The 27,420-nt window shown below is 35.3% G+C and overlaps 1 protein-coding gene across 1 annotated transcript in view; it reads left to right on the top strand.

The window, feature by feature from the left end:
* Positions 1 to 27,144, top strand: part of LRBA (LPS responsive beige-like anchor protein) — a 401,040-nt gene extending 373,896 nt beyond the window's left edge. The window contains exons 54-57 of the mRNA XM_061440892.1: positions 14,229 to 14,330; positions 15,545 to 15,759; positions 23,089 to 23,240; positions 25,619 to 27,144. Of these exons, the coding sequence (XP_061296876.1) occupies positions 14,229 to 14,330; positions 15,545 to 15,759; positions 23,089 to 23,240; positions 25,619 to 25,709 (560 nt within the window). The 3' untranslated portion in view covers positions 25,710 to 27,144. The remainder of the gene's footprint in view (positions 1 to 14,228; positions 14,331 to 15,544; positions 15,760 to 23,088; positions 23,241 to 25,618) is intronic.
* The last annotated feature ends 276 nt before the right edge of the window (positions 27,145 to 27,420 follow it).

The following is a 27,420-nucleotide window of genomic DNA, read 5'->3' on the forward strand; positions in this document are numbered from 1 at the left end:
AGGCTCCTTTATGACCTTAACAGATCACATACTGAGATTTTATACATAGTATCTAACTAGAAGAGGTAGATTTTGTTATAATCTGTTGACTGTCTTCTCTAATGTAAATTTTTAACTTATTAAAATTTTGCCATTTTTAAAATTATAATACGCTATTTTAACTACTATTTAAAATTGAACAATAGCTACATGGCAAGTCTCTTTGTTTGCAGTTATATGAAACTTGTACTTTTAGGGATGTGCAATGTCTCCTGTGTTTACTAGTTGCCATTATGTAAGCATGCCTGGAAGCCCTTGATATGAATTGGAATCTCATGGTACTATACATAGTAGACCTAGACATGTGTATAGTAAAAGACAGCTTCTGCTTCAAAGAGATGGTAATCTGGGGGGGTTAATTTTTCCCAGAAAGAGCTGTCTATAGGCATCTCTGTTCAGTCAAATTTTTTTTGAAAGGCGAATAGAAAGAGCTGTTTCTGCTTAGTTTTGATTTTGTCGGAAATGGAAAGCGCCAGCAGACTTGTTGGTTTTGAGCCCTGTGCAACTATAACTTCCATCCGTCTGTGGGATGCTAGGTATTTAACTTGTCTGATGTCTTTTTGTATTAGAAACTTACGATTTTCTACCTCAAAATATAGTTTCTTCTTGCTTTTGATCAGCACTGTTTGTTGGAATTTTAGATACTCTCAAACTTGATACTTCTTTCCAATTTTTTTCTCTATTTAAGTGTCTCTAATTTCCATCTTAAAATGACTTCATAGCAACATGCATCCAATGGCACTGTACCAAATCATGATACCAGAGTAGTTTCAGCAAAAATAATCTAAACCAGGAGCGTTTCTTTCCTCCTTTCCTAGTACCTGTTGCCTCTGATACACATCACGCAGCAGACTAGCACGATCAAGCTACCCTAAATATTGTCCCATTGGGCACCCATTACTCTCACACTTCCATTTTATTTAGGTTGCTTTTTCTGGTTTTGTTACTTTAGGAAGCAGTTGAGCTCTTGGTCTCTGGCAGCATGTATTTATGTTTTAGAGCGGTACTTAAGTCAAGTTGACAAGCCAGGTAGGCTATGGCATATGTGAAAAATGTTTTGATTGATATTCCTTATTGATACAGTTGTCCTTGAGGACAATTTAATGACCAACTAGACTGTATAGGAAAATTCTTTATGGTTTTGGTTTAACAGAAGAAATATATTACTGAAATATTCACTATTTAAATTGTTTAATTTTTAAGATGACTTCTAGAAGAAATTACACCTATGCAGTCTCACTGTCTAGTTTCTCCCTAATAACTCTTGAATGCATTAATCAATCTGAAACCAAATTTGATTAATTTAAATCTCAAAGATACAAAATTCCTACATGAGACACATCTGCTGGAAACTATTTTTATTCTTGACAAAACAGCTTGATTACATTTAGGTTAAGTCCTTTTTTCCTTCTCAAATTAAAACCTGAAATTCAAAAAAATATTTCACCATGCTCTTTGATCAACTGTAGGGTTTTTTTTTCTTTCAAAATTAATTGGTTTTGAAAATGTAGAAGCATGGCAGCACTTTGGTGCACAGGCCTTTTCTGGTGCAGAAATGTTTCTGTGGACAGTCTCTGACCAAGCCTAGGAATAATTCAGAGCAGAGCAGAGGATCTGAAGTAGTTGTATCCTTTAGAATAGCCCTAAGCCATTTTGAGTTCACGTTAATTAGCATAATTTACTGTGGAGATGTAAAGTCACTTTGCATAGTGTAAGAGGCATTTATTTTTCTCTCCTTGTCATGTGGCTTGCTTTTGTGAGGTGGGGGATGTAGAGAGGAGAGGATGTAACCCTCCACTTGCTACCTCTTGATCTGTATCACAAGTTTGGCTTTTGCATTTTTAAGAAGCTTGGATCTAATAGCAAGGTACCACTTGGAGACATAACATTATGCTTCGTGACTTGTGTTTCTGAATAAGGTGGTAGAATGTGTAGAGGTTACTGGGAGAGGGTGGTATGCTTGTGGAAAGATGCCATGTTTTACACTTGCCTGGCCTAATGGGGTGGAGGTGGAGAGGAGTTGAGAAGTGGGGGCTGAGAGGAGAAACTATGTGTGGTGGCTTGAGAAAAGAGATGAGAGAATTCATTAGCATACAAATGGTGTGCATCACTTTCAGGTCCCACTCTGGCTTTGAAGCTCAAGTGGCAACTCTTAGTGTTTGGACATTTCCTAGGTTGAGGGATTGCATTTTACTTTGTAATCAGGGAACCATAGGAAACGGGGCAGGAGCTTTGATCACCTGATCTATTCTCTTTTCCCAAAGAAAGCTTAAGTACACCAAAAGCATTCTTGGCTGATGTTTGTCCAACCTTCTGTTAAAAACTTGGGGCCTTAGAAGACCTATCATTAGCAACCTTTTCCCAGTGTTTAGCCTAGTATCCAGTTCTTTTTTTCCAGCAGCTGTATTCTGTCATTTCTTACATGTTTATTCTTTGTGTAGAGAACAGATTATTTATTTCCTTCTTACAACAATTTCCAGTTATTTGGATTATCATGACCTGCAATTTTTTTTGCTTCCAGATTTACCAACCCTATTATTTCTGTCTTTTGCCATAACTCATGCTTTTCTAGGCTTCTGAATTTATTTTCTTTTGTGTGTTCCTCTCCTCTTCAGTTGTGTCTTCCTCAAAACAGACCCAGTAATGCAGTTGAGGCTTTTCCAGTTATAAGTAGAAAGCAACCTGTTTTACAGGCCAGTACTTTTTACTTCCCCCTGGGGTATCTGTTTCAAAACAGCATGATAGTGTTAATTCTTTAAGTGTATAAGCCAATATAAATTTCAGTCTTTTCTGAAGAATCACCGTCTACTCGATTGTTTCTCCTTTTCTGTGTAGTTTGACTGTGGAACCTTGTCTTCAAACTTTCTTAATTGTATATTATTTTAGGCTGTTTCTCCAATTTATCAAATTTGAATATAATTTTGAATTCTTATTGAGTCCTCCAGCACATTTGCAGCAAGTCCTGTCTGCAAATGTAATTTGTAGTTTTAGTCTGTCAAATTGGTCATTGAAGAAAATAATAAATAGTACACGGCTCAGGAATGCCCATTGATACATTTGCCATTTTGACAATGAATAGCTTTCTGAATATAACTTTCCAACTGGTTTTCATCTGATATATAGTAGCATCTTCTAAACATGTGCTTCCCTATTTTCCGTAAGAATTTGCCCATGTGAAACAGTGCCAGAGTCCTTACGGATGTCAAAATATATGATGTCTCCCTGGCTACAGTTCCTGTAACTGCCATTGCATGAAAAGAATTGCTTTGACATGATTTGTTCATAACAAATCCAAATCAGCTGTTACTCATCTCCTTGCTTTCTTCTAAGAAACTCTGTGTGTGTATATATATATATGTATGTATATATGTAAGTACAAATATAAATGTTCTGCCAGTATTTTTTTCTGTTGGGATTAAGCAGACTGCTGTCTAATTTCTGAGTTTTATTTTTCCTGCTTCTTAAATGACACAAGGATTTTTTTAGTCTTGCAGAACCTCACCTAGTATCCATAAAACAACAGTTACAACTCGGGGATTATGTAGTTTCAAAGTATCCTCAAATCAATATTATCAGGCCATTTGAGTTCCAAACATTTACCTCATTTAGTTCTTCTCTAATTGAGACAACAGTTCTTACTGCTGCTTTTGTTTACATTTGCTGCCTGACTGCAGTTGGCTTTTTTTACTGAAGACTTTTACAGAAATACTTTCAGATGTATGGCATCAACTCTTAGTATTGGTTGCTTTTAATAACAGACAACTTTTCATGAAAACATAATGTATTTCTGTGTTTATAGAATGACTGTTACTCCTGACATCATTGTTAGTTGCATGTCATCTATGCTTGGGTATCCTGGTTTTGTCCTTACTTGATCAAACATTGTCTCTTACACTGGTTCAGAAAAAAATCTCACTTATTTTGTTCTTTCTGCTTGACTTTCCTGTGTTTACAGTCACTGGAGAGCTTTAGTTGTGCCAGGCTTGTATCCTCTTGTCTGTCTTACTCTTCTGCGGTATTGCAGTGGTTTTCGCTAGTATCCTGATTACTTTTAACTTTTTTTTTCTGTAGACTTAACTTCCCATCTTAGAAACCTATCTTCCCAAAATGCTTCAAAAATTATCTTGTTGTCCTTGTTCTTTCCCTTATAAAGCGTATTGGACACCCTTATACTTTCATCACTTTTATGTAAGTCCCTTTCACTACCATGGTTTTGATCTGTTTTGCTATACTGGTTATAATCATATCTATTAGTTAAAATCATATAATATTCATATTATTCATTTAAAATATGAATATATATATAGAATATAGAGAGACTGTTCTATTGCTTTCAAAATATCTACAGATTGTTCATAATTAATTTTTATTTTTCATATTTAGAAAACAAAAAGATACCCAATTTGGAAATTTTATTTCTTTAATGAAATCAAGGCTTAACTGATTGAAGTATGCAGTACCAATGAAATGTAGAGTCTGTGTACAACTGTACTACTATTGCTAATACTACTGTCCTCTCTTCTGAGTTATTGCATTAATCTTCCACACATATGTGAATAAACCAAATTATATTACCTCTTTTATGTCACCCCATGAAACTGGAAAATGTTACTCTGTGTATGCATCACATTTGCATCATGAGGATTATGGGGGTACTTTCGTTGTATAGTTCTGTATCTTTTACAGGGTACTATATTCAGGTTTTCTGAAGTGTGTTAGAGAAATGGTTTTAGTAGTGTGCTGTGTAGCGGGCACATGTGGATGTAAACACATTATTTCATACTTCAAAAAGACAGTTACTGGATTTAATGGAGATTTAATTGAGAGGAATCATTGAACACTTTTACTACTTCTAACATGTAGAATATCAGATCAGTTTTTTAAAATGCATCATCTTTTCAATTTATAAAATATGGAATCTCCCAAAGGGTTCAAAATTCAATCACCAGATTCCTGTTTTGCCAAAGAACAGTCTAGCTAATATCCAAGCTACTTCGAAAAGAAACTGTATTTCATTGGGGCTTTTTTGTAGCTATAATTTCTAAATAAGTATTTGAATACCTAAAAGACTTGTTATCAATTATCGTTATTCCTAAATTAAACCTATGGTCTTGAGACTAGAGAAATCATTAGTTTTAATTGTTATAATAGCAAAAGAGAAAACATCTGTCTTTCATCAACTGCTACACACATTTTTCAGTTTACATATTTAAACTTTTAATGAGTGCTTGGTATTTAATTCAGTAGATAATGCAGGTGATTTAAACATTGAAAGTATGACCTGATGAGCATCTTTGTGTTGGTTCATTAAAAAATAATGTCATAGCTAATAATTTCTTTGTACTTAAGACATGCTTGCCTCTGTACACAGTGAACAGTCCCACAGATTTCAAGCAGGTCATCAGTCTGCTGTTAACTTCGTAGCGAAAACCTCTCTTTGCCTTCTTCCCCCGTCCTCATCCTCATCTTGAATTAACCTGTATCTTGGTTCCCAAGTTTCTGCATGATCTTTTATTTTCAGTTTCAAAACCAATGATAATAGAGAAGATAAGGCTGCACATTTCTAAAGAATGCTTATAGCATAAATATTTTTAGAATTTTAATGATTATTAATAATAATTTGGAAGTGGTTTGCATAACAACTTGTTTTCTTAAAAAATTAATAGGGAAGTCGTTGTAAAAACCTGGTCTGTCAGTGTCCCCTTTTGCATTTATCAAGCTAAGTAGTAAGAGTACCAAAATGTCCATAAAATAAGTAATCATGTTAGTAATAGCAATTCTGCTATTATTGTTAATTTCTGGTAGTCTACCATAATAGCTAAAAATTTGCAGAGCCTACAAATACTACAGTATGTTTGGAATTGCTGCAGCTATTAAAACAGTAGATGCCCTTCACTGTCTGTTAAGACTGTTGCTCTATGGTAACACAGCACTGAGAGTTTAAAACAGCCTCCATGTCCTCCTTTAGGCTTTTAGTAGCACATTTATATTTTATCCCCACAGCCATTATATTATTGTGTGAGTCCTTCTTTTAAAAAAGCCAGTAAGTAATTTAATTATTTTAACACTTTTTAACTGCAGATATAACAAATATTCTTTGTTTCTCAAAAATGGCTTGACACTGTAGCACTATACTGTGTGTATAAAGTAAGAATCCTTTAGCACCATCTGCTGGCATTGAGTTGAAAGCTGATCTTGGGACTGACTCAAAGCTCTGCCTGGTAAAATATTTCAAATAAACCTATTTACCTATTTTTCACTTTTTTTTTTTTTTTTGGGGGGGGGGGGGGGGTGAGGGGGTGAAACCCAACCTAGAAATATAGTCGTTATCCTTTTAATTAAAATTATAGGTAGAAAATGCAACATGAGTTTACAGTTAACATATAAACTGAAACAGAAATAGGTCAGGAGTATTTTTTTAAATGCTGTAAAGACTATAAAAAGAAACTGAATACTTTTTTTTCTTTTTTACTAGAGATTTAGCAAGTGCAATATTAATTTTTTTTTTGCTTCTGTTGTAAGTCAAATTCAGTAAAATCTATTTCACAGGGAAGACCCACAAGGCTTAGAAAAGTATCTGTAGCATGTTTTGAAAAGGGTAACAACAACTACATGTTATTCTGCCTCACATTTACTCCGTTATTACTATAGTCTTGAAAGCCTCATGAAAGCTTAATGGACAGAAAGCCCTGATGCTGTAATTAGTCCTACAATTTCCTGTGTCTTTATGGGAGCACTGTTGTAGCCAGGGCAGGGAGTACTGGAACTATCTGCATGAATCTAGAACAGAGCCTTAAATTATACAGCTACAAAAGGTCACTGTCGTTTGTTTTTTAAACTGTAACACATTGATACCTCAAAGAGGTTGAGGCCTCATTCCTCCAAGTACTCTATAAATCACATATGAATGACGGTTCTAGCCTCCAAATATTTAAACTAAAAGAAGATGAGATGTATAACAGGTGGATGAATTCTGGTATATCATACGGTGCTGAATAAGCAATATGATTTTGTATTTATATAATGCCAAGAAAGTCATGCTATAGATATGTATGAGGACAATGTCATCCCTGAAATGCAATCACATTCACTGGTGGCTTGGAAAGCATTTAAATAATCATAGTGATCTGGTACTGATGAGCATGTAAGTTTGTGTGCTATAAATATTTGTTTTGGCTAAAAGTATGTCCTACAGTGTTAAGCACTGCATCTGTATCATCCTCGTTTTCAACAGGCTAATAGAGACTGTGTTTCAGGATTTGTCAGTCAGAGTAAGTAATTGCAAGTAGTGTTTTAGAGTGAGTTTTAGGGCCCAATCCAGACTCAGTTAAAGGCAGTATGTATTTCAAGACTAGAAACAGAGAAAGAGCTTGGATGCTGCTTTTTTTGTCAGTATCCAGCTTTAGGTGTTGGTGAAACTATATGCATGAAATTCTTCAGAAGGATAAGGATATTTAGTGTTTCATAATGTAATGCAGACTTTTGATTCCAGAAAAAAAACCGCTATATTTACAACTTGTAACTTATAGTTGACATGGTAAAAGGAATTATAGTAAATTAACGTAATCTTAATGTGCACCATATGCATAGTGGTGGGTAATGTACCTTGTTTGGTTGCTGGAAAAATAACCATTCAGTTTGAAACCTATATTGTCTAAGAACAGAGTACTGCAGAAGATATAATAACTTACAGTCTAGAATAAAATTACTAACTTAAATGTTGTAAAAATTATTTGGTCAATACAATACACTTAGGTAGGAAATTATTTTTTTAAGTGTTTCTGGATCTAAATTCTATTAACACTAGCATCACAGGATAAGCATCACTTTGCTGAGTGCAAGAATGCTATATGTAATTAGAATTATAGCCTGCTTCATTGAAAAAGTATCTGGTTTAAAACGGTTACTTTTAAAAAGACAGCTAATTTATGCATGCTCTGAGTTTGGCGTGTCCCATTGGTATTCCTAGTTACATTGATATGTGTAGGTGGTAAGCATCTATCTAGTGCAGTACACTACTGGTGCACTGGTTTGAAACTAACTTTACAAAAGCAATCAAATAGCTAAAGCACAGACTTTTATACATGCAGTTATGGACCAGTATGATTTTGCAGTGGTCCATTTTTCTTATTTTTAAAATATTTTAATATAGCACTCCAATATTAAACAAAAAAAAACCAAAACAAAAAATAACCTGCCAACCTGCCAAATTGAGCTCAATTCTCATATAAAACCTTTCATCTCAGATGTTTTTCTGCCCAAGGTATGAAACACTATGTAAGTTTCAACTAATGGTCAGTCTCAGCATGACTGTTTTACAGCAGTTCCTCAGTAGGTGCTATTTCTGACTGAAATAATTGCCTGATGGGTCTTTTTCTTTTCTGTTGAGGTTGTGGTGTTTTGTTTTTTTTTTATTGGGCTTACTAAGTAATGGAATAGTTACAACTATAAGCCACGTGAGAGAAATATGAAGAAAACAGATTATTTTTTAGCATAAACAAAAAAAGCCCCTTCATAAAGTTGTTTTAGAACATTCTCAAACGAATAAGTGTTTTAAAACCTCAAAGCTGATATTTAAGTAGCAGTTTATGAAGTAGAGATGGTGCAAATATTAAAATATTAGTGTGCACTGACCCTGAATATTCACCTGCAGATACTTTCCAGGGGCTTCAAAAAGGTCTATATTCAGTGGGAGGAGTCCTGCTGAATGACTTCCAGGACTTCCAGCAGATGATTTCCCAGCAAAGGCGAACTCATTCCAGAAAGCTTTGCATTGCACATGGTGTAGGAATTAAGAGGCTTGGGATTATTGACTTTTGCAGTCTGAATTGTAATATCCAGTTCATGAAGGCCTGTTAAATCTTTTTCTTTACTGTGTTTATTTTGGAAACACAGTGAAACTGTTGTCTTGGCACAGTGTCTCATTTTAGTACTGAATTGCACATTGTGACTCAGGAAGGAGTACAGTAAGCCTTTCCTCTGTTATATTTTCTGAAATGAATTCTTCAAGATAAATATATTTTTTTTTTTCTTCATCTTCTGTGGTTTCTGTTTTTAAATTCTGCTACAGGATAGAATGCTGTGGTGTTCAAAGATGGTGTCCCTTTTTCAGAAAAAGTATGGCTGAAATGTCTTTTACAGCGTCTTTTGTTTTAAAAAAAGTCTGAACAGATGGGAAGTAGTTTGAAAGAATTAGAGGAAATGCTGATGGAGTGTCATGTGAAGAACGGGACAACAATGAAGTTCTTAGATAATATGAAAAGATTACATTGTTACATAAAAATGCATATTTACAAAGGAAAGATTATTCAAACTGAAGTTTTAGGAGTATGTCAGTAATATTGTGTCGTATCACTTCAGTAAGTTCTTGCATCCATCAAAGAGCTAGACTTTCTGAGTGAGAAATAGGTTTTTGACCAGTTGGCTGTTATTTAAATATTTACTCTATGTGATCTAAAAATAATGTTAATATACAGAGTTTATATAATATTTGACAGTCCTCACTCTGATGTAATTAAACTCTGAAACTTTCTATATAATCAACATAGAAGCCTAGCAGCAAATTAGTTTTCTTGATTTACTTACATATTTCTGAAAGCACGTTTGTCCAGATGTCGTATATTCTATAAGTATATTTATACTTCTCAAATCGATTTCAAACCTTTTATTGTTTTCCTCAGTTTTTATCATATGAAGCAGCTTCAAAATAGTGAAATTTGTAAAATGATTTTTAGAAGACTTTTCTTGCATATATCATTTGTTTTGGTTAATGTATTCTTCTGAGAAAGTAATCACTTATTTTTGCAAGAAGAGAGATAGGTAAAAAGATAGTTAGATTAACTGATGCTTCATTTAATTTGGATTTTATACTGGCATAAAATCACATAATTAATTTGCCATTTAAAAGTTCCCTACAGCCTCTGTAATCATAGAATAAAATTAGAAATTACTATTTGGCTGTCTGTGACTTAATTAATTGTCTTCTCAGCATAAAACATAAAAAAGAGCATACTCAAATATTTTATATTTTAATGTGTTGCAGATCATCTCACCCAGAAATAATAGGAAGAGTATCTCATATTTCATTGTGAGTTTTTCGGTCGATCTCTAGTTTGTTTTCTTTTTAGGGAGATATTTTTATTTAAATAGAGTTCTGGTGTTTGGCTCAGCTCTTACAGCTTAGTGCTGAAAATACAGAAAGGGGTCATTTTAGGAATTTACTGATGGATTTAAAATGTCATAATCCTCTTTTATTTAATATCACTGAAACTAAAAATAAATAATAGGAGAGAAAGACCCAGCAATACAAACTAATTTCTTGTTAGCCAGTAAAGCATATCTTCTTCTGGATGTCATTAAACTAGAAGAAAGTTTTGACTTTGACTTTGCTATAATCCCACTGTTCCTTTTTAAGCATAGTTTCCAAACATCTAACATTTTTTCACTGAAATACCGCTATAAGCTGACATGGTATCATGTGCTCTTCTTTTATCTTCTGAAGCTTGAATTTTATGATTTAAATGTACTTCAGTCACTTAAGAAAGAGTGATATTTTATCCTATTTTCTATGGGAAAACAGCTTTGCAGAAATTATTTATTGGATCGTAGGAGAGTTCTTTGGAAAATAATTTAAATAGTTACTGTAAAGGTAAAGTATTCTGTCCATTTCTGAAAAATAACTTTTTGTATGCCTTCCGTGATTTAAATCATTGACTGCATTTGTTGCAGTGTGAATTAAGATTCTTAAGGCAGTGGCAGTAAGATTCTTAGAGCATTCAGCTTCAAGTAGCAATCCAGCAATGATAGAGACTAAGGATATTGTTATATACTGAGCTGAGTAAAGCACAACTGTAAAACTGTTGTGTCTTGGTTATTAGTGCTAGGATTTGACCTACCTTTAATTTCATTTGACTTGTTCATCTTCCTTAAGGATCTCCATAAAGATGCACTGAGTATTCTTTTGAGGCCTTAGGGTTTGCATCAGTGGTCGTAAACCTGCTTAGCGGACAAAGACTCTTTCCCCTTTGAAGTCACTTCTCCAGCTTTTCAAAAGGTTTGCAAGCTGGTTCCCCTAAAACAAATTTGAAAAGTTTGAAGTGGTGCCCCTTAAACCAGCAACAAAATAAAATTTTCTCTTTGCATTACTGAAAACCATGACAATCTTCTGAAGCAATAACAGTTTAAAAGCTTTTAAAGAAATCTGTTCTGCTCTATGACCAGCTTTTAAGTTGACCCCATTATTTGGAAAATCAGAGTCTTGAAAACCCCTAAATACTTGACATTCTTATCAAAGGAGTCAGCCTGACTTTTCACAGGATTCCTCTTTTACAGTATTTATTCAAGTCCTAATTTCTTTAAAGATATTATTCAGATTTTTTCCATTTCTTTTTTGCATCAAAGTGTTTCTTTAGAATGAATGTAATTTAGTGAACAGTTAGTATAATTTATGAAACACTGATCCTGACACCTGTAGATTTTATACGCTTATTATGTTTGGTAGGTCCAAATTCTTAAAAGACTGAGAGCATTAGTTATGTAAATTTACTTTACTGTGGGCTGTGATAATTATATTATGCTCAGTTTATACTTCCTGTTTTAAGAATCTTATCCTCTACATTTTATGTGTATAGTTACTGACAGTCTAATGTAGGTAGAGCCTACAGTCATGTAGTTGCTGTAAGCAGTAAGTTTACTATAGGGGTTTTGTTTGTCTGCACCTCCTAATATTCATTCAGACATTGCTTCTTATGTGTCCTCCTAACTCCAACATCTTATATTCATTACCTCCACTACAAAGCTGTACGTTTAAAACTTCTCTGATTTCAAAAGTTTCTTTAGCATGTGTAGTATATAATGAGATTAATTCCTTGCTGATCTATGCAAGTCTGTGTTAAATGCAATTTCTGAAAGCAAAAGAAAGCAATAAACTAAGAGTTCTAGAATTTTGCTAACATAGGCAGTTCATTTAAAAGAAAGATTAAAAAAAACAAAAAAAAACACCCAACAAAACCCCAAACCAAAGCTAACCGGAACTTTAAATGCACAAAGCTGCTTCCTTTTTTATGGCTTGGGAAAAGCAGGAAGAAAGAATTGAGTGAACAAAATTAAATTGTTACTGGATAATAAGACTGCAATGGTTGCTGTTTCCCCTAAAACTACAAATCTGTGGCTCATCTACACAATGTTGATTTATTAATCTTCTAATGTGCCTGACCCATGTTTAGGCTAGAAGAGCTCAATAGGGCAAACTTTCTCTAAATGGTTTGTGAATGTTCATAGGATCAGCCACCTGAGAAGTGTCTAGAGGTCATTAAGTCTACCCTTATGCTTCTAATTTGTTGGGAGTTTTTCCTTTGCTTCTGAACTGTCTGCCATACTTCCTGGATTTGAGTGTGTTTTGCCTAACATTGTAGAAAACAAAAGCAATAGCTTTTAATGATTATTTATTAAGAGATGAGGTACAATTCAGCAAGTTGTTCCAAAGCATTTTTAGATTTAAAATGTTGATTACATAGATTTATATGTTTGTGTATATATATGCACACATACATATTTAGTGTATATATATGTATCTAAGAAGAAACAGATTTATTTACTTTTCAAGATTTTGTATTGTGGATATAAATTATAACAGCAACTGCAGAATAAATCAAATTTTGAAAGGTCAAAATACTTGATTTGATACTTTGTCATATATTATGATCTTTTCTAAAAAGCCATTTGAATGTGGCAGCCACATGGACACTCAGGGAAGTGTTACAAATGGTCTGAGTAAAAATGTAAAATATGGAGACTAAGCTAAGCTTTTATTCAGGCTAGTCCAGCTGTACAGTTCTTTTCCCCACAAGTGTCTCACTGTATACATCCAGGGTCTGAGGAGCTACCTGGCTTTATAGATTTCCATAATTTCCAATAAGACCCAGTACCAGTAGTACTCATTCTGTTAAGGGTCTACAAGGACAAACGAATGACTTTATGCTGGCTTTATCTTTTGAAAAGTTACTGCCCCAGATATAATTTGAATAATGCTACCTTAGTATCAGTGGAGTCAGTTGGCCCTGTGATTACTCTGTCTCTTTGCAAAACCACTTTCTGTTTTGAAGAAAGTAAGTTTGATTTTATGACTGCTTTACTGCCTGGTTGGTATCTCGCATACCATCATTTATTTTGAAGTGAAATTATTCCCTGCTGCTTAAACGCTCATATAATCCTTTCTGAAACTACATGATAACATTGCCCAAGATACATTCTTTGGAGTTTAAATGCTTCATAAAATGCTGTGTATGAACTAATTATATGGTAATACAAAAATAACATTGTGATTTCCACGAAACACTAACACTCTTGAAGAGGGTGATCCAGTTAATGATCTGTGAGTAAAGTTATCGAACTATTTAAACAATGTGCTTTGCTTGCCTTCTGTGTATCTTCACCTGGAGAATATTTTATTTTTTTTCCTTTAAATGTACCGGTTGTATAATTTCATTTTCTGTATGGTATCCATATATGTTTGATTCTAAAGAGAATCTAAAAAAAAACCCAAACCAGTTGTATTTGTTCTTGTTGCAAGGAAATATCTAATAGGAGCAGCGGTAATTAATGCTGGGTTAGGGTGTTCTGATTTTGCAAACTCATCTGAAGTTCATCCTGAGTATGGTCCAAGCTCCACATGTTACAAGAAACTAGACATCAGGCTGAGGTTTCAACTCTATTACTAGGTTAAAATAAAATCAGTCAGTGAATGTTCTACTTCATCCTCGTGCACTGTAGGTGTCTCCTTTCAGTTCCTGTCATAGTGACGCTTAAGTTTACTTAAGCCTGTTCTAGGAAAATGTAGTAATTAATTTATATCTCTTCTTCCACATAAAAATAAAAATAAAAAGAGGGGGAGACAGAGGGAGGGGATAATGCAAATTTGTGTGCTTCAACTTTGATTTGGTTTTACTACACACCTGACTCTGATATTAATGTGTGTTAGTAAATGTGCAAGCTGAATTCCTATAGTATACTGCTGCTGTACTAAATAGGTATGAATACAGTACCACCATATGCAAACAGTAGCATAGAAGTGATTTGTAAGGAACATGAACTCAAAGAGCAAGACTACTGAAGGCACTTCAGTGATTGAAAGCAGTGATTTTAGAAATAGACTGCAAGCAAGGATTGCTTTTATTGTTTTTTCATTGAAGGCGATTTTGCAACTCCTCGAGCCATTTTGACAGGACATGACTATGAGATCACCTGTGCTACCATTTGTGCTGAACTTGGCCTGGTAATAAGTGGTTCAAAAGGTAAGGTAGCCATTGTCATTTCCTTCTGTTCATGAAGCTATAATCCTAACATGAAAAGGAATATATTCTCAGGAGGCAGAATTTATTAACTTTATGGTAGCTTTATTGCTAGCCTTTTTTTGGTTGCTGTGCAATTTGAAACCTCTTTTTAAACATGTTAAAACTGAGGATTATTCAGACATTTACAAGAAGAGGTGACCACATCAGTTTCCCTATTATAGCCTACTGATTACTATTTCTTTTTGTTTGTTTATCCAGCGTGTAATTGCCTGTAGCATACAGCTGGATACAGTTCTTGACTGCCTGGATGGTGAAGAATGTTTGTTATGGATAACTTCTCAGAAAAGAAACAAAAATTAGTTTCAGGAGAAAGAAAATGTGCTGTCTTGTTTGTTTGATGAAGGGTAAATGTAAGCAACCAACTAAAATTCATAGTCCTTCTGTTCAGGCTCTTTGAGCTTAGCTACAAAGCTTGTAATATGCCCCATCTGTGTTCTCAAAGACCTGCTTTTGGTAGGTAAATTATAAGGAATGGCGTTGATTCCGTGGATATTGTTATACTTTTCCTATTTGCTGTTCCAATATATTTTTAAACTGGAATTTTCTTAGCATTAGGATCTTTCTGATTTAGTGTTTCCAAACTACCTGCTTTGAGACAGTTTTACAAAGCTGGGTGTACTCACCATCTGCACCTCTGTGTGTTTTGGTTTTATCCCTGTGAACACTTGTGGCTTACATGCAAATCAGTTATTTGTCCAAATATATTAAGAAGCAAATATTTAGTGGATCATGTATAGGTTGGAATCTTCATATGAGAATATATGCTTTTAGAGTACCTATGTGTGTAAATTCATTGCACTTACCTTTGGTGTCTGTGTATTTTAAGTATCTAATTTCAGGATTCGGTACATTTATTTTTGTGCTCTTAAAATTAACAACTATCAGCTTTAAAAGAAAATCCACAAAAGAAAATCTGTTGGGTCTCTAACTAGTTTTGATAGGTGCTCTAAAATACCTTAATGCAAGGCTTTTACGGGATAAGATTTTCATCTCGCCCTTAAAGTCATAGGCTATCCACTTAAATATGATAAAAATCATTTTACTGTGTTATAACAGTGTCTACGTGAGTGGAATTCATTAGTTATTATTTGATATATGATGTCTTTAAGTAAGCATGTAAATCAATAACTAGAGATTTTATTCCATCTCTTTAGAAGGACCGTGTCTCATACATTCTATGAATGGAGATCTGCTGAGGACATTAGAAGGTCCTGAAACATTAGAAGGTCCTAAAAACTGCCTGAGACCAAAACTTATTCAAGCTTCAAGAGAAGGTCACTGTGTCATATATTATGAAAATGGCCTCTTCTGTGTATTCACTGTGAATGGGAGACTTCAAGCCACTATGGAAACAGATGACAAGATACGGGTGAGTGTACTCAAATGGTGTGCTAAGGTGCGTCAGTTCCAGTATCAGGAAAAGTTATCAATGTTGGAGTTGTGTGGAGACTGTTTCTGTAGCCATGCCATAGAAATATATGGTACTAGACTATAATAACAGCATTCTGAAAAAAAATGTAGTTAAGGGGACCATGTCCTCCTAATAGTGTGGGTTTTAATTTTAAAATAACTCTGTTCAAATAGTGAAGAATACCCTGTAGGCATTTCCTTGAACTCAAGAATACAACTATTACTAGTTGTTGACCAGGAGAAGCTGGGCTAGTTCTTTACTTTTTGGTGTGAAGGCAGGAGGGTTTTGGACATGCTGTTTTGGTCGTTGGCTTTCATTTTTTGGCATCTCTGTCTACATTCCTTCATCTTAGCTTGAGGTAGCACGTGTTATACTGAGCTTCGGGAAGTTTATTGTCATATATCTATATTTCAGCTCTTTAGCCCTTTGGCATTTGCTGAGTAGCCAGCAAGGTTCTACGTCTTTAGCTGCAAGAGTCATGGAACAAATCCAAAACTATGCAGGAGGCATTTTAAGCTTGTGGTTTTATGGAAATTAATTTATAATACAAATGCAGGTCTTTTGACAGTTCCTATGAAATAGTACCTGTGAAGCAGAGCAGAACCTGCCAGCTATACTGGAGTGAAGCAGAAATGTCAAAAGAATACTTTCCTTGGATTAAAAATATTCCAAATTTTTTCGTGAATGAGAAAAAAAGGAAAGGGAAAAAAAATGAACAAGCATTACCAAAGCTGCCAGAAAGTTACAGAATGCAGCAGAGACATAGAGCAAGATCACACTGCTTGATCAGCGTTCAAGCTACCTGAACTCTCTGGAGTTATGGCCTCTGCCAGTAGTAATGGTCTGAGAGAAAGAGAATCACAGAGTGGTTGAGTTTGCAAGGGACCTCTGAAGATCAACTGGTCCTGCTTCCTTGCTCAAGCAGGGTGATCTAGGGCCATGTCCAGACCCTGTCTCCAAGGACAGAGTTTCTACAGCCTCTCTGGAAAACCTTTGCCAGTGCTCAGTCATCCTCACAGTATTGTTTTTCCTGTAGAAAAACTGTTTAACTATCTTTTGTTGTTGTAAGCATGTAAGCATGTAGCAGTACTATACCTCCAAGATGACTTTCATAATCTGATGGAAGAGCCCAGCAACTCAGCTGCAATGTTCTCTTGAGCTGAGAACTCTAGATTTTTCCTTTATTTGGGTTGATGTTTCAGGAAGAAGATTCCTCTTCACTTCCATGTTTGCCATATGGAATTATTGAAGCACTTTCTGATGTGCATTTTTAAATTTGCACCTGTTCTTTTCTTGTCTCTATTCATATTAATTCTCAAGATGGAAGAATGTGTCAATAAATTTGACAGGATTTTGATCTTCATGATTTCCATTTTATACCTTACATGGAACAGTGAATGCTCCATTGCAACTAAATTGTCCAGTGTAGTTCAGTGTACTCTTCTTAAAACCTTCTAAAACTGTTGTGTACTAACTGTACTCTGTTAATTGAGCATCCTTATGTTTTCAAAACGTCAGATAAGTTTGTGGGGGAATATGCAGAAATAACTCTCTCTGTAGATCTCTTTTCCATAGTGAAAGTGCTGTCTGCATGGGTGAGAGGACATTTGATCTTTGGATGCTCTGGCAGCCACAAGTGCGTGTTTGAGGCATGGGAAATTAAGTAGGAATGTGTATATTTCTGTCCCAAGCCATTTTTTCAAATTAATGTAGATTCTTGTTTCAATTTTTAATCTTTCTTCAATTCTCTGAAATTGCACTTTTGGCTGTTCTTGTACAAATGCTTTTGAGATTTTCAGCCTACCCTTCATCCCAGTTCTTTCCATAAAGCAAGCACGTATCACAGTATTTTCTCTTTCTACATTAATAATGTTGATAATCTGTCACTTTCAGTTGTGATTATGTTGTCAGTTAGGCCAGCAAATCTGTAAAATATCTAGAAATCCCTTGCTGGCTAAAACAATTTCTGTAGTGTTTCAGTCAGTACCCACAGCTTTAGGAATGTTGCTAGAGGCAATGGAAGTTCCACTCTCTGTGGGCCAAAATTACGTATGTGCAGGGGTTTGGGTTTTATTTTATTTTGTTTTGTTTTCTTTCTCTCCCAGTGGTCCCAGTTGGGCTTTATGCTTAAACAACCTACAGCGTCTTTCCCAGTGCTTCTGCACTCTATCATGTTAGAGGGCAAGTGGCAACTGCATGGTTAAAGTAGGGGCATTTAAAATGAATAGTACCTACCCGTGGGCTGTGCTGACAAACACTTTTTGTTGATTTTTGCTTGATGAGGATAGAAGAGGGAAGGAAAAGGTCCTAAGTGTTGAATCTGTAATGTAACATTCTAGTTTCTATTTTCTTATGTCATAATGGACCAGTACTTCAGAACGTTATTGACAAAACCAGCAGGTTTCAGTAATGATGATTTGGAACAACATTCTGATTTTCTTTCTTATATTCTTGTGCTAGAAAACTGCTAGAAAAATTTCAGACGCTCTGGGGAAATTCAAAGTCTAATCAATGCCTTCCACCTGTTTTTGTTTTAAATACTGTATAGCTCAGTGGAGCTTAGGCATATCACAGTACATCTACCATGTAATGTTTAGATATCTTAATGAATAACTTAACTCTAAATAGTCTGCTTGTTCTGAGAAGTAAAGTTATTTTACCCTAAACAAAGACTGTGTGCTGTTTCACCCAGAGGAACCAATTTATTTTCCTTTCCTGAGTCTGTTTTGAAATGTGGAAGTGCCCACAAGACGCCTGCTGCTGTAAGCCAGGGCTGTCACTGTGTCAACTCTGCCTTTTTACAAAGCACTGCCTTTCAAAAATCTGAGATGTTAAAAGGGATTTGTGCAAAGTTTTGAGACTTTCCAAGGAAATACAAGTCAGAAATGCAGCTTTTAAAACATTGATGAAATTGTGCACTTTGGGGATTGGTTGAGAGTCTGAAGCTCATGTTGTGAGAAAGATTAGTTGCAGAGTTGTTTCAGTTACATACCTAGCAGAATCATAAACTATGCTGGGGAAAAGCAGAACAGTACAATTGGTTCATGTTGTCTTCTATACCAGTTGGAGTACTTGGGAGTAAAATCATCCTTTCGTTTGTTAAAACTTGAAGGGCATGTCATGAAACTGAAATGTTGACAGGGTGACTTTTTCCTTCCATTCATTCCTTCGCTCATATACATATATCATATATAGGCAAGTGTCTGAGAAATTTATTAATAAACAATAAATAGAAATAAATCAACATCTTGTCCTTATGACAAGCCAATGACTTACCAAAATTGCATAGGTATTAGTAAGGGTTCAAAGCCTATACTTTATTTAATCAAAAGATCACAAAACCCCCTGCATTTTGCAGGTAGTGGAAGAGTTAAAGATTAATGGCTTTAATTTGCCTTTTAATATAGCATTTCTTCAGTAAGAGCCTCAAGTATAAAATTCAAGTGAACCATGACCATAAGGTTAATGGATTTTCATCAGCTGAATTTCATAAGTGTAGCGAATAATTATTTGTCACAGTCTTCACTGCAGTTTGAAAATACCCTTAGGAGACTGCCATTACTATAGAGAAGAAAACCACCCCATATTGATTTTGCTTCTAATGAATAATCTTTTTAATAATTGTGTGTGCTATGTTAGATCTCATGATCATCTACTCAGTGCATGCAAGTTCTAGGTAATTTGCACAGTCTTAGTTTGCTTTCTACCACTTTCTGACTGAGTTACTATCCTCTACTAAGAGGGTGTCTGTATGAGTTTTCAAGTTCCTGGGATCTGTACTTTGGGTGGTGCTTGCTTACCATTATTTTTTTTAGGCTTGTACAAACAATCACAGAAGCAAGTTATGGTTGGAACATTTTTTTGGGGGGAGGGGGGGAGGGGGAACCTTAAGCTCAGAATACTCAACTCTAACTGTGGTTAGTATTTGATTTTCCATTCTTAGATGTGGTTGGAAAAAACCTCCACATATTCTGCTTTATTGTGTCTAAATTTACATGAATGTGTGGTCATCCTAATTCAAACCACAGCTGGAATAGGTTTATAATTATTTTTTTCGGAGTTATAATATTTCATTTACAGTATATGTATTAACATTGCATTCATTTCAGAGTTATTGTGTGAAATAAAATTTTCAAAATGTAATTCATTCTGATTACTTGGGAATTGTTGCTGTAAACATTCAACATTTATAATATAGAAAGTCTATCTTAATGTAAGTGTTGCACATCATATAATTCTTAAAAGGTATATTTGGCATCATAGTAAAAGAATACAGCAATACAAAAAATAAAGATGGACAATATGTCTGATTTCAATTACTGCTGCTCACAAAGCAGTATCTTACGTACACTGTGTATTTTGGTTTCTAGGCTTGTCAGCAGTCTGTATAAACACTACAGTGTTGCATGAACGTAACATTCTTGTGTTTTAGTTTTTCTCATTTTTGTGGTGCATGCTCTATAAATGCTGTGTGTTTAAAAAACCAACAACTTATTTTCCTTAGGAATTTAAAATCACAGTATGTTACAAGTTTTGCATATTGAAAAGCTGTAGAAGCAGAGATTGCAGGGGCCAAAATACTTGCAGACTTCAGCAGAGTTTCCTAAACTTAAATCTTTGAGCTGGAGTTTTGTTTGTAGACTATCATCTTGAGGCAATTTCCTTGCCTTGCAGTGACAATGTTTTGGTTCAAGTGAATCAACCTATTTGTAGAACGTGTGTCTGAAACAGAAAAGCCATTGCTCTGACCTTCCTCTATTCTAACTTTGTTCTATTGAAAAGTTTTGTGGCTCCTTGCCTTGGGTCAGGGAGCTGAAATTTATCACAAATTAGTCCTGATGTGAAAGATGTATATTTCTTTGAAAAGGTGCCCAAATGTAGCTGATTCACAAATCTCAGGTTGAATGCATTCAGTAGATAATGCTTAGCATCTACACTCTTTAGCCCAGGGATGCAGAGTTTTCACCTGTAACCAATCATCATCTAAAATGAGGCGCACAAAAATGCCATGGCAAGAAATGCGATGACGTGATCCTGGATGGGGAAAGGAAAGCAGAGGAAAAAGAAGAGCAGAATCAAGGATAGAACTAAGGACAGAATGAAGGAAATGCTTGGAGGGGTAACGGGAACAGAACAATAGAGGTGGGAATGTAGAAAATTGTCAGAGAATGGGAGAAGGCCAGGAAAGGCAGAAAGAAGTGAAGGAAAACTAGGAATTCAAAGTAGGAGCAATGGAAGGAAGGATTAGATAGGATCAGGAGTTTTAATACTAGATAATAATGCTTCATAGTGGCAAAGTTCCTTATTTTTCTTTTAATAACAGCAAATCATCCAGCAAACAACTAGCAAAGTTGTTTCTCATCCTTCCGCGTGCTCAAATGAAGAGGATGATACACTGCTCCTGTGCCGAGTATTGCTTGCAAAAATAAAAGTAGAGAGCAGAGAAGGGAAAAAGAGAAATTCAAGCTGGGGAATCAAAAGTCAGAAAAGACAACTTAGAAGAGGTATCCGGAAACAGGAGGAGAGCATAGGAAATAGTTTGGGTTTACAGGAATTCTTATAATTAGTAGCCCAAGTCGCAGTTTTAAGGGCCTTTAAGGGTTTTTAAGAACTTGCTGGTAGCTTGTGCTGATGTCATTCCACATGAGACAATTCATTCAACTTTTTGGTTTTTTATTGTTTGGAGCTTTTTTGTTGTGGTGGTTTTTGGTTTTGTTTTTTTAAAAAAAAAAAACTCTACAAACCCTTCAGTTTCTCCAGATGGTTGGAGGATAAGGCTATAAAATCAGGGCCTGATATCATCAGGATTACTGTAGTGGTAACAGCAAAGACCCGTATTGAAAAGAAGTGCAAGATCTTAGTGCTGCTTTGAGAAAAGTCAATAATGGAGTATTCAGGGATTGCTGCAGGGAACTAGTTCTGTTGTGTTTTCTGAGCTGAGGAATGCTGAAAGTCCACGGAGTGAGGAAGGCAATGGATGAAATGAATGCAGAACTGCTATTCAGGAAACTATTAATTTGTACTGTAATAAACTTCTGCCATTTTTTCCTCATTTTTTATTTTTCTCTTCCACCCTGCCTCCTATCCCCTTCCCCGAGGGCACCAACAGGGTCAAAAGCAGATAGATAAAGAAAATTCCTGGGCATCATCTTCATAAATAGATACTAAAGGAATGGACAGTAATATACTTTCTGATATTCCTAATCCAGTGAATGTGGGTGCTGAGGAGCACAAGTGGAAGAGACTGTAGCGTGACCAACCTCAGAGCATCTCCTGTGGCCGCTGTTGGTGATAAAACACTGGGCTTAGATGGATCATAGTCTATCTGATCCCATAGAATATCAGTTATCACTGAATTTAATAAAATTTCGAATTCGGTTCTCTTAAACCACATTTTGGCTTATTTAAAATATCAAAATCCCTTTTTAAGAAATATTTCTCATGCTTCCATCTTAATAGATGATGGGATCATCAGGCATAGTCATCAGGTAACAGAGGAAAGTTGCTGTTCTTCCATGTACTCTGTATGTATCACGATTTTTCTAACAGTACCCAGGAAATATCAAAACAGATTGAAGACTGCTGTTTGAAGAAGTCTTCACTGTGAAAACCAGTGATATGCCATCTTTATCCATGATCTGGATCCCAAATAGAGTTTCCAAATGCAGATTGGCCATCGGTCTCTGTGACGCATGCAAAAGCAGGTTATAAACAATTGGATCTGTAACAGGTGGTTTCAGGATAGATGGTTAAAGGAAACACATTCTGCGGTAAGAGTGGTGGATCATTATCTTATTAATCCAGAGCAGGAATCAAAAAAGGCTGGTCTAAATTAATTCTAGCAATTTGTTTAACAATTCTGTTCCTTCCGGCATTCAGCCTTTTGTCAGAGAGAAAAGGAGGACAGCTTCTGCTAGGCTAGTATTAAAGGCAATTAGGGGAGCATCAGGTACTATATTTTAATGCCAGTGTTGCGGGATCTCATAAATCTAACTAATTAGAAGAGCAAATTTGTTTAGCTGACCTCATATTAGATCTTTGGAATATAGAATATATCATAGGTGAGGTAAAACTTAACTAGTGACGTGTATTAAAGAGATTTGTGCATAATAACGTTAATTCTATTGCTGAATAGAATAACATAATGTTGCTTCCCAAATGCTTGTATTGTTATCAAATCTCCCTAGACATTCAGCTGTCAATGTGAAACTTTTTATGAAAGTAAAAGAGAGAGGGAGTAAGGCAACACATACTTATATGACAAATATCCATCTGCGTTCCTCTTAGGCAATTCAACTGAGTCGAGATGGACAGTATCTGCTTACAGGTGGAGACAATGGAGTTGTCATGGTATGGCAGATGTGGGACCTCAAACAGCTTTTTGCTTACCCAGGGTGTGATGCTGGAATCCGATCCATGGCCCTGTCGTATGACCAAAGGTTAGAGCGATGTCTGGCTTTCACAAGAATTTCAGACAATATATACTTACAGTTAAATTACATTTTTATTTTTCTTCTGATTTCGGTTTTCCAAGGATCACAGATCCTGGTGATTGTATTGAGAATTCTTGCTTGCCTAACTTTCTTTCTAACATGTCATATTTAGGGCAGATAATCTTTTTCAGGATTTCAGCTCTTGGGGTAATGAAGAGAGATTCAAGTAATCTTAGTTTGGTGGACTTCCAAGATGATAGGTTGAATTCTTGGTCTGTGCCAGTGTACAGTGTGGGACCCATGGAGGTGTAATGTTACATATGTGATTTTCATGATTTTTCTGTCACTTATGATACAAATCATATTCCCAATTTGAGACCTTTACATTATAAATAGAACAGTTAGAAAAGTTGCACAATAAGACTCCCTCCACACATCGATATTTTACTACAGCAAATATTAATTTTCATTTCTAGAAAAAGTTATTTTATTGACATAAAGCATGTCAATATCCTTGAAGATTCCTTCTACTGAGGGCAATCAGTTCCTATTTTTACTGCATTTGTACGTTACACTTCCCAGTGCAGCTGTACATAAAAATAAAAGTTCATCTGTGTTTTTGTCACAAAGGTATTGTTTGTTTATAAGATGGATGTCTACCATTTCATTTGTACTCTTTTAGCTTGTTGCCTAGAATTTTTTTTGCTGTGGTATATTTGCTTAATGGAGGTACTGTGTGCTTTTCAAATAGATTTGGCTCCTAAATTCCCTAGGAATGTCTACATTGTGCAATAAAGCATATAGCAGAGACTCTTAACCTTCCACTTCCTGAAGTCCATGCTGAATGTTTTAATATTTTTACCTTGACTATATTTCTAAAACTTACATAAATTGAACTTAAAAAAATCCAAGCCTGCAAAATCCATGGGCTTCAAGCACAGATTCAACTTCTTGTAGAGCATAACTGGAGGTTATAGGCATTTGAAAGAAACAGTTTTAAATTAAAAAGCCCCTGTTGCTAAAAATATTTCAAAAGCTGGTTACAGCTGCTGAATTTTAGACCTCTGAATTGTATAAAATTTTTCATTTAGAGAATCTTTAACCTGTAATTCATGTACATAACAAATTATGTAATTAATGTAATGTTACATTAATATCATAATGTAATAATTTTTGCATGCCAGTAAACTGAGATTTAATATGGACATCTATAAATTTATCCATGTGCTCAAGTTAGGAATCTGTTCACTTTGGGTTTAAAGACACAGAAAGTCAGAAGAGATTTCTCAGAGTATTTTAGCGAGTAATTGCTCAGTAATTACAGGCAATTACTCACAGTAATTTATTTGGTATGCATGAATGTATATATTTGAATTACAGTGTGTAAAAAGATGTTTTAACCTAATGCAAAACCAATCAAAATGGTGCTCTTGAAATAGTGTGATACTATCAAAATGCAGTGTTTTGATCTCGTATTTAATCTTTGTTTTGAAGAAAAATTACTGCTTTTTATTTTGAATACTTTTATTTTAAATTCTGAGACCTTTTTTCCTAAAATGCCAGAGTTTCATATGTCTTCATACTTTGGATGTTCATAAAAGTTTGAGCCTGTAGAAAAGATGATATAGAAACTCTTGTAATTGTGTTCTATGTCAGAGTCACGGTTTTTCAAACAGATCTAAATGATCTTGAGTAGTAGGCTAAGGGTAAGGAATTTAGAAAGAAAAGAGTGCCTCAATGGGAAAACACAGTGACCACTTTCTGGAACTTCCAATACAATCAAAGCCTTCAGACTGCTTTCAAACCATTTCCAGCTGAAGTCCTGTGTCCACATCCAATTCCTTCCATATACATCATATGCTTAAATGGGGGAAGTGAAACTGAAACAAACACTTCTCCTAGCCTTCCTTCACTTTGCTGCTGCCCAGGGCTTCATCCGGCTCTGGTTCTCCCCCAAAATCCAATGAAGCAAGCCAAGAAATAATCCCAGGAAATCAAAGCCCTGAAGTGGCTTTTCAGGACAGTGATGCTGGTAACCAATCCTTTATGGTTAGCCTGAAGCTATTCTCAACTGTAACTTCAGGCTAACTAAACAAACTGTTGTACGGTGGTTTGTATGCTTTGTGATCCATAAATCTGTCAGGGTGGTGCAAAATGGCAGTATTACTCAAATCCAGCATGCTGGAGTCCTTGGAAGCCTAAGATGGGAACCCTTAAAGTCTGATTTTTCTGGTATGTGGAGCACTTCCACCTCCAGCTGTCTTCTGTGGCAGTTGATCGTTGGAAGTTGCATTCTCATGCCTGTATTGATGTAATTCTCCACTGTGTTGACTTGCATTTATGAACATGAGGTGGTTCACTAACGAATCTTGTGCTTTCCTTAGGTGTATAATGACTGGCATGGCATCCGGAAGCATAGTGGTTTTCTACAATGATTTCAATCGTTGGCACCACGAGTATCAAACCAGATACTGATCTTCATAAAGACCAAGATTAGTACTGATTTGGGCAGCTGTTGTCAGAAGGAAACTGAACACAGCACACCTCCCTTGGTGTCTTGCCACAACAATGTTCCCTATAAAGCTATCTTACGTCTGAATGTAACTTGAATTTGCTGGAAGAAGCAACCTATTTTTTAAAGTTAATTGCTATTTTTGTAGACCTTGCTTGACTTTTTTTGGGGGAAGGGCAAAGAAGCAGAAATAAGGCTGCTGGGTTCTGTAGTTAAAAATCTATATTTTTAGTCATAATGAGAAGTCTATTTTGATCCCTGTATGTAAAAGAAACCTAAACTAAAAATGGTTAAAACTCACATTCTAGCTATATTATGAAGAAACAGATTTTCCTTCTGAAGCTTTATCTTTTACCTTGAGGAATATATGATTTTAACATAATGGAAATGAATTACGATGTTTGGGGAATTTTAAACTGTGCTACCTGTACCACACTTTGTCTCATTCTTTTCCAAATGAATGTACTACATCAGCACTGAAGTTTCTGGGAATCGATGGTAATACTTAAATTATTGTTAATGTAATTTTACACTTTGCAAATCATTTCCATCAAAGTTACTATTCAAGCATGTTTCTAGGCCTAGACAATTAGTTCTTTTTTAGTTTGTTGTATGTTTTGTGCAGTTTAAGAGAGAGAAATCAGGAATGGAGTTTGTGTTACATCAAGTGTGAATCCTTCTAGTTTCAACCTGGCATATCCTTCAAAGCACACCAAAATGTGGATTGTTCCTCCAAATCAGAAAGGCTATTCTGAAGACTTTAAACTCAAATTAGAAACCCACAGAGGCAAGTATTGCTTAATAGGTGCAAGCACCAAAGCACACTTCTGCTGGTTAACTGTGAAAGCACTAAAAAGGCAGGTGTTTGCTGGTGCAGCCTCTGTACAGCAGCAGAAGCACTAGACTTGTAGGTGGCTTTATTTTTTTCCCAGAACTAGCCCTTGCAATACTGTAGCATATGCCATATTGCTTTTCTTCATATAGTAACAATATCTTTTGTATTTTGCTATCAAAAAATCCAGTCAGATCCTGCCCAATCATATGTTTCTTTTAGGAAATGAAAAATAATTTATATTATGGAACAGTAAGTTATTTTGGTGTTGCACAAATCTACTTTTCTACAAGATTGCTGTGCAGAACTCTGTGAAAATATTTGTGAAAAGAACTGTTATTGTTTTGTATGTCTGTATTGCATAAAAATCTTCTTGGTATGTTGTGATCTATATGAGTTGAAATTTACATTCCATATCTGTATTGATACATACATTTATCTAGCTGCCTACTAGAGCAGTTCCTGTTTTTTTTCCAAGCATTTAACTATTATCTGTCTCTTTCAGTAAAGATTTGGAATGACAAAATTAATTTTGAGTGATTAAATAAAATTACATTTGTAATTGAGAGCTTCAGTGGAGTACTGGGTTCTTGTGAATCAGTGTATATTCACAGTAGAGGAAATAACTGCTGTGGCTCATGCAGAGTACTGTTGATGTTTATGCAGTGGTGACTGAGTCAGTTTTCTGTGCTTTCTACATTTTTATACTGATGTGGTTACGGTGATGTTGTAGAGTTAATTTTTTATGATGTTTTATGTAGCAGAAGTATGATTTGATTAAGTGAGGCTATAGTTGTCATGGCTGTGGTGAGTGCCCAGTGTATTAAGCAGTAACATTTGTT

This window comes from Pezoporus flaviventris, unplaced genomic scaffold (assembly GCF_033815535.1).
Source record: "Pezoporus flaviventris isolate CSIRO_AGI_PZ_B2104156 unplaced genomic scaffold, CSIRO_AGI_Pfla_v1 ptg000002l, whole genome shotgun sequence".
Taxonomy (NCBI): Eukaryota; Metazoa; Chordata; class Aves; order Psittaciformes; family Psittacidae; genus Pezoporus; species Pezoporus flaviventris.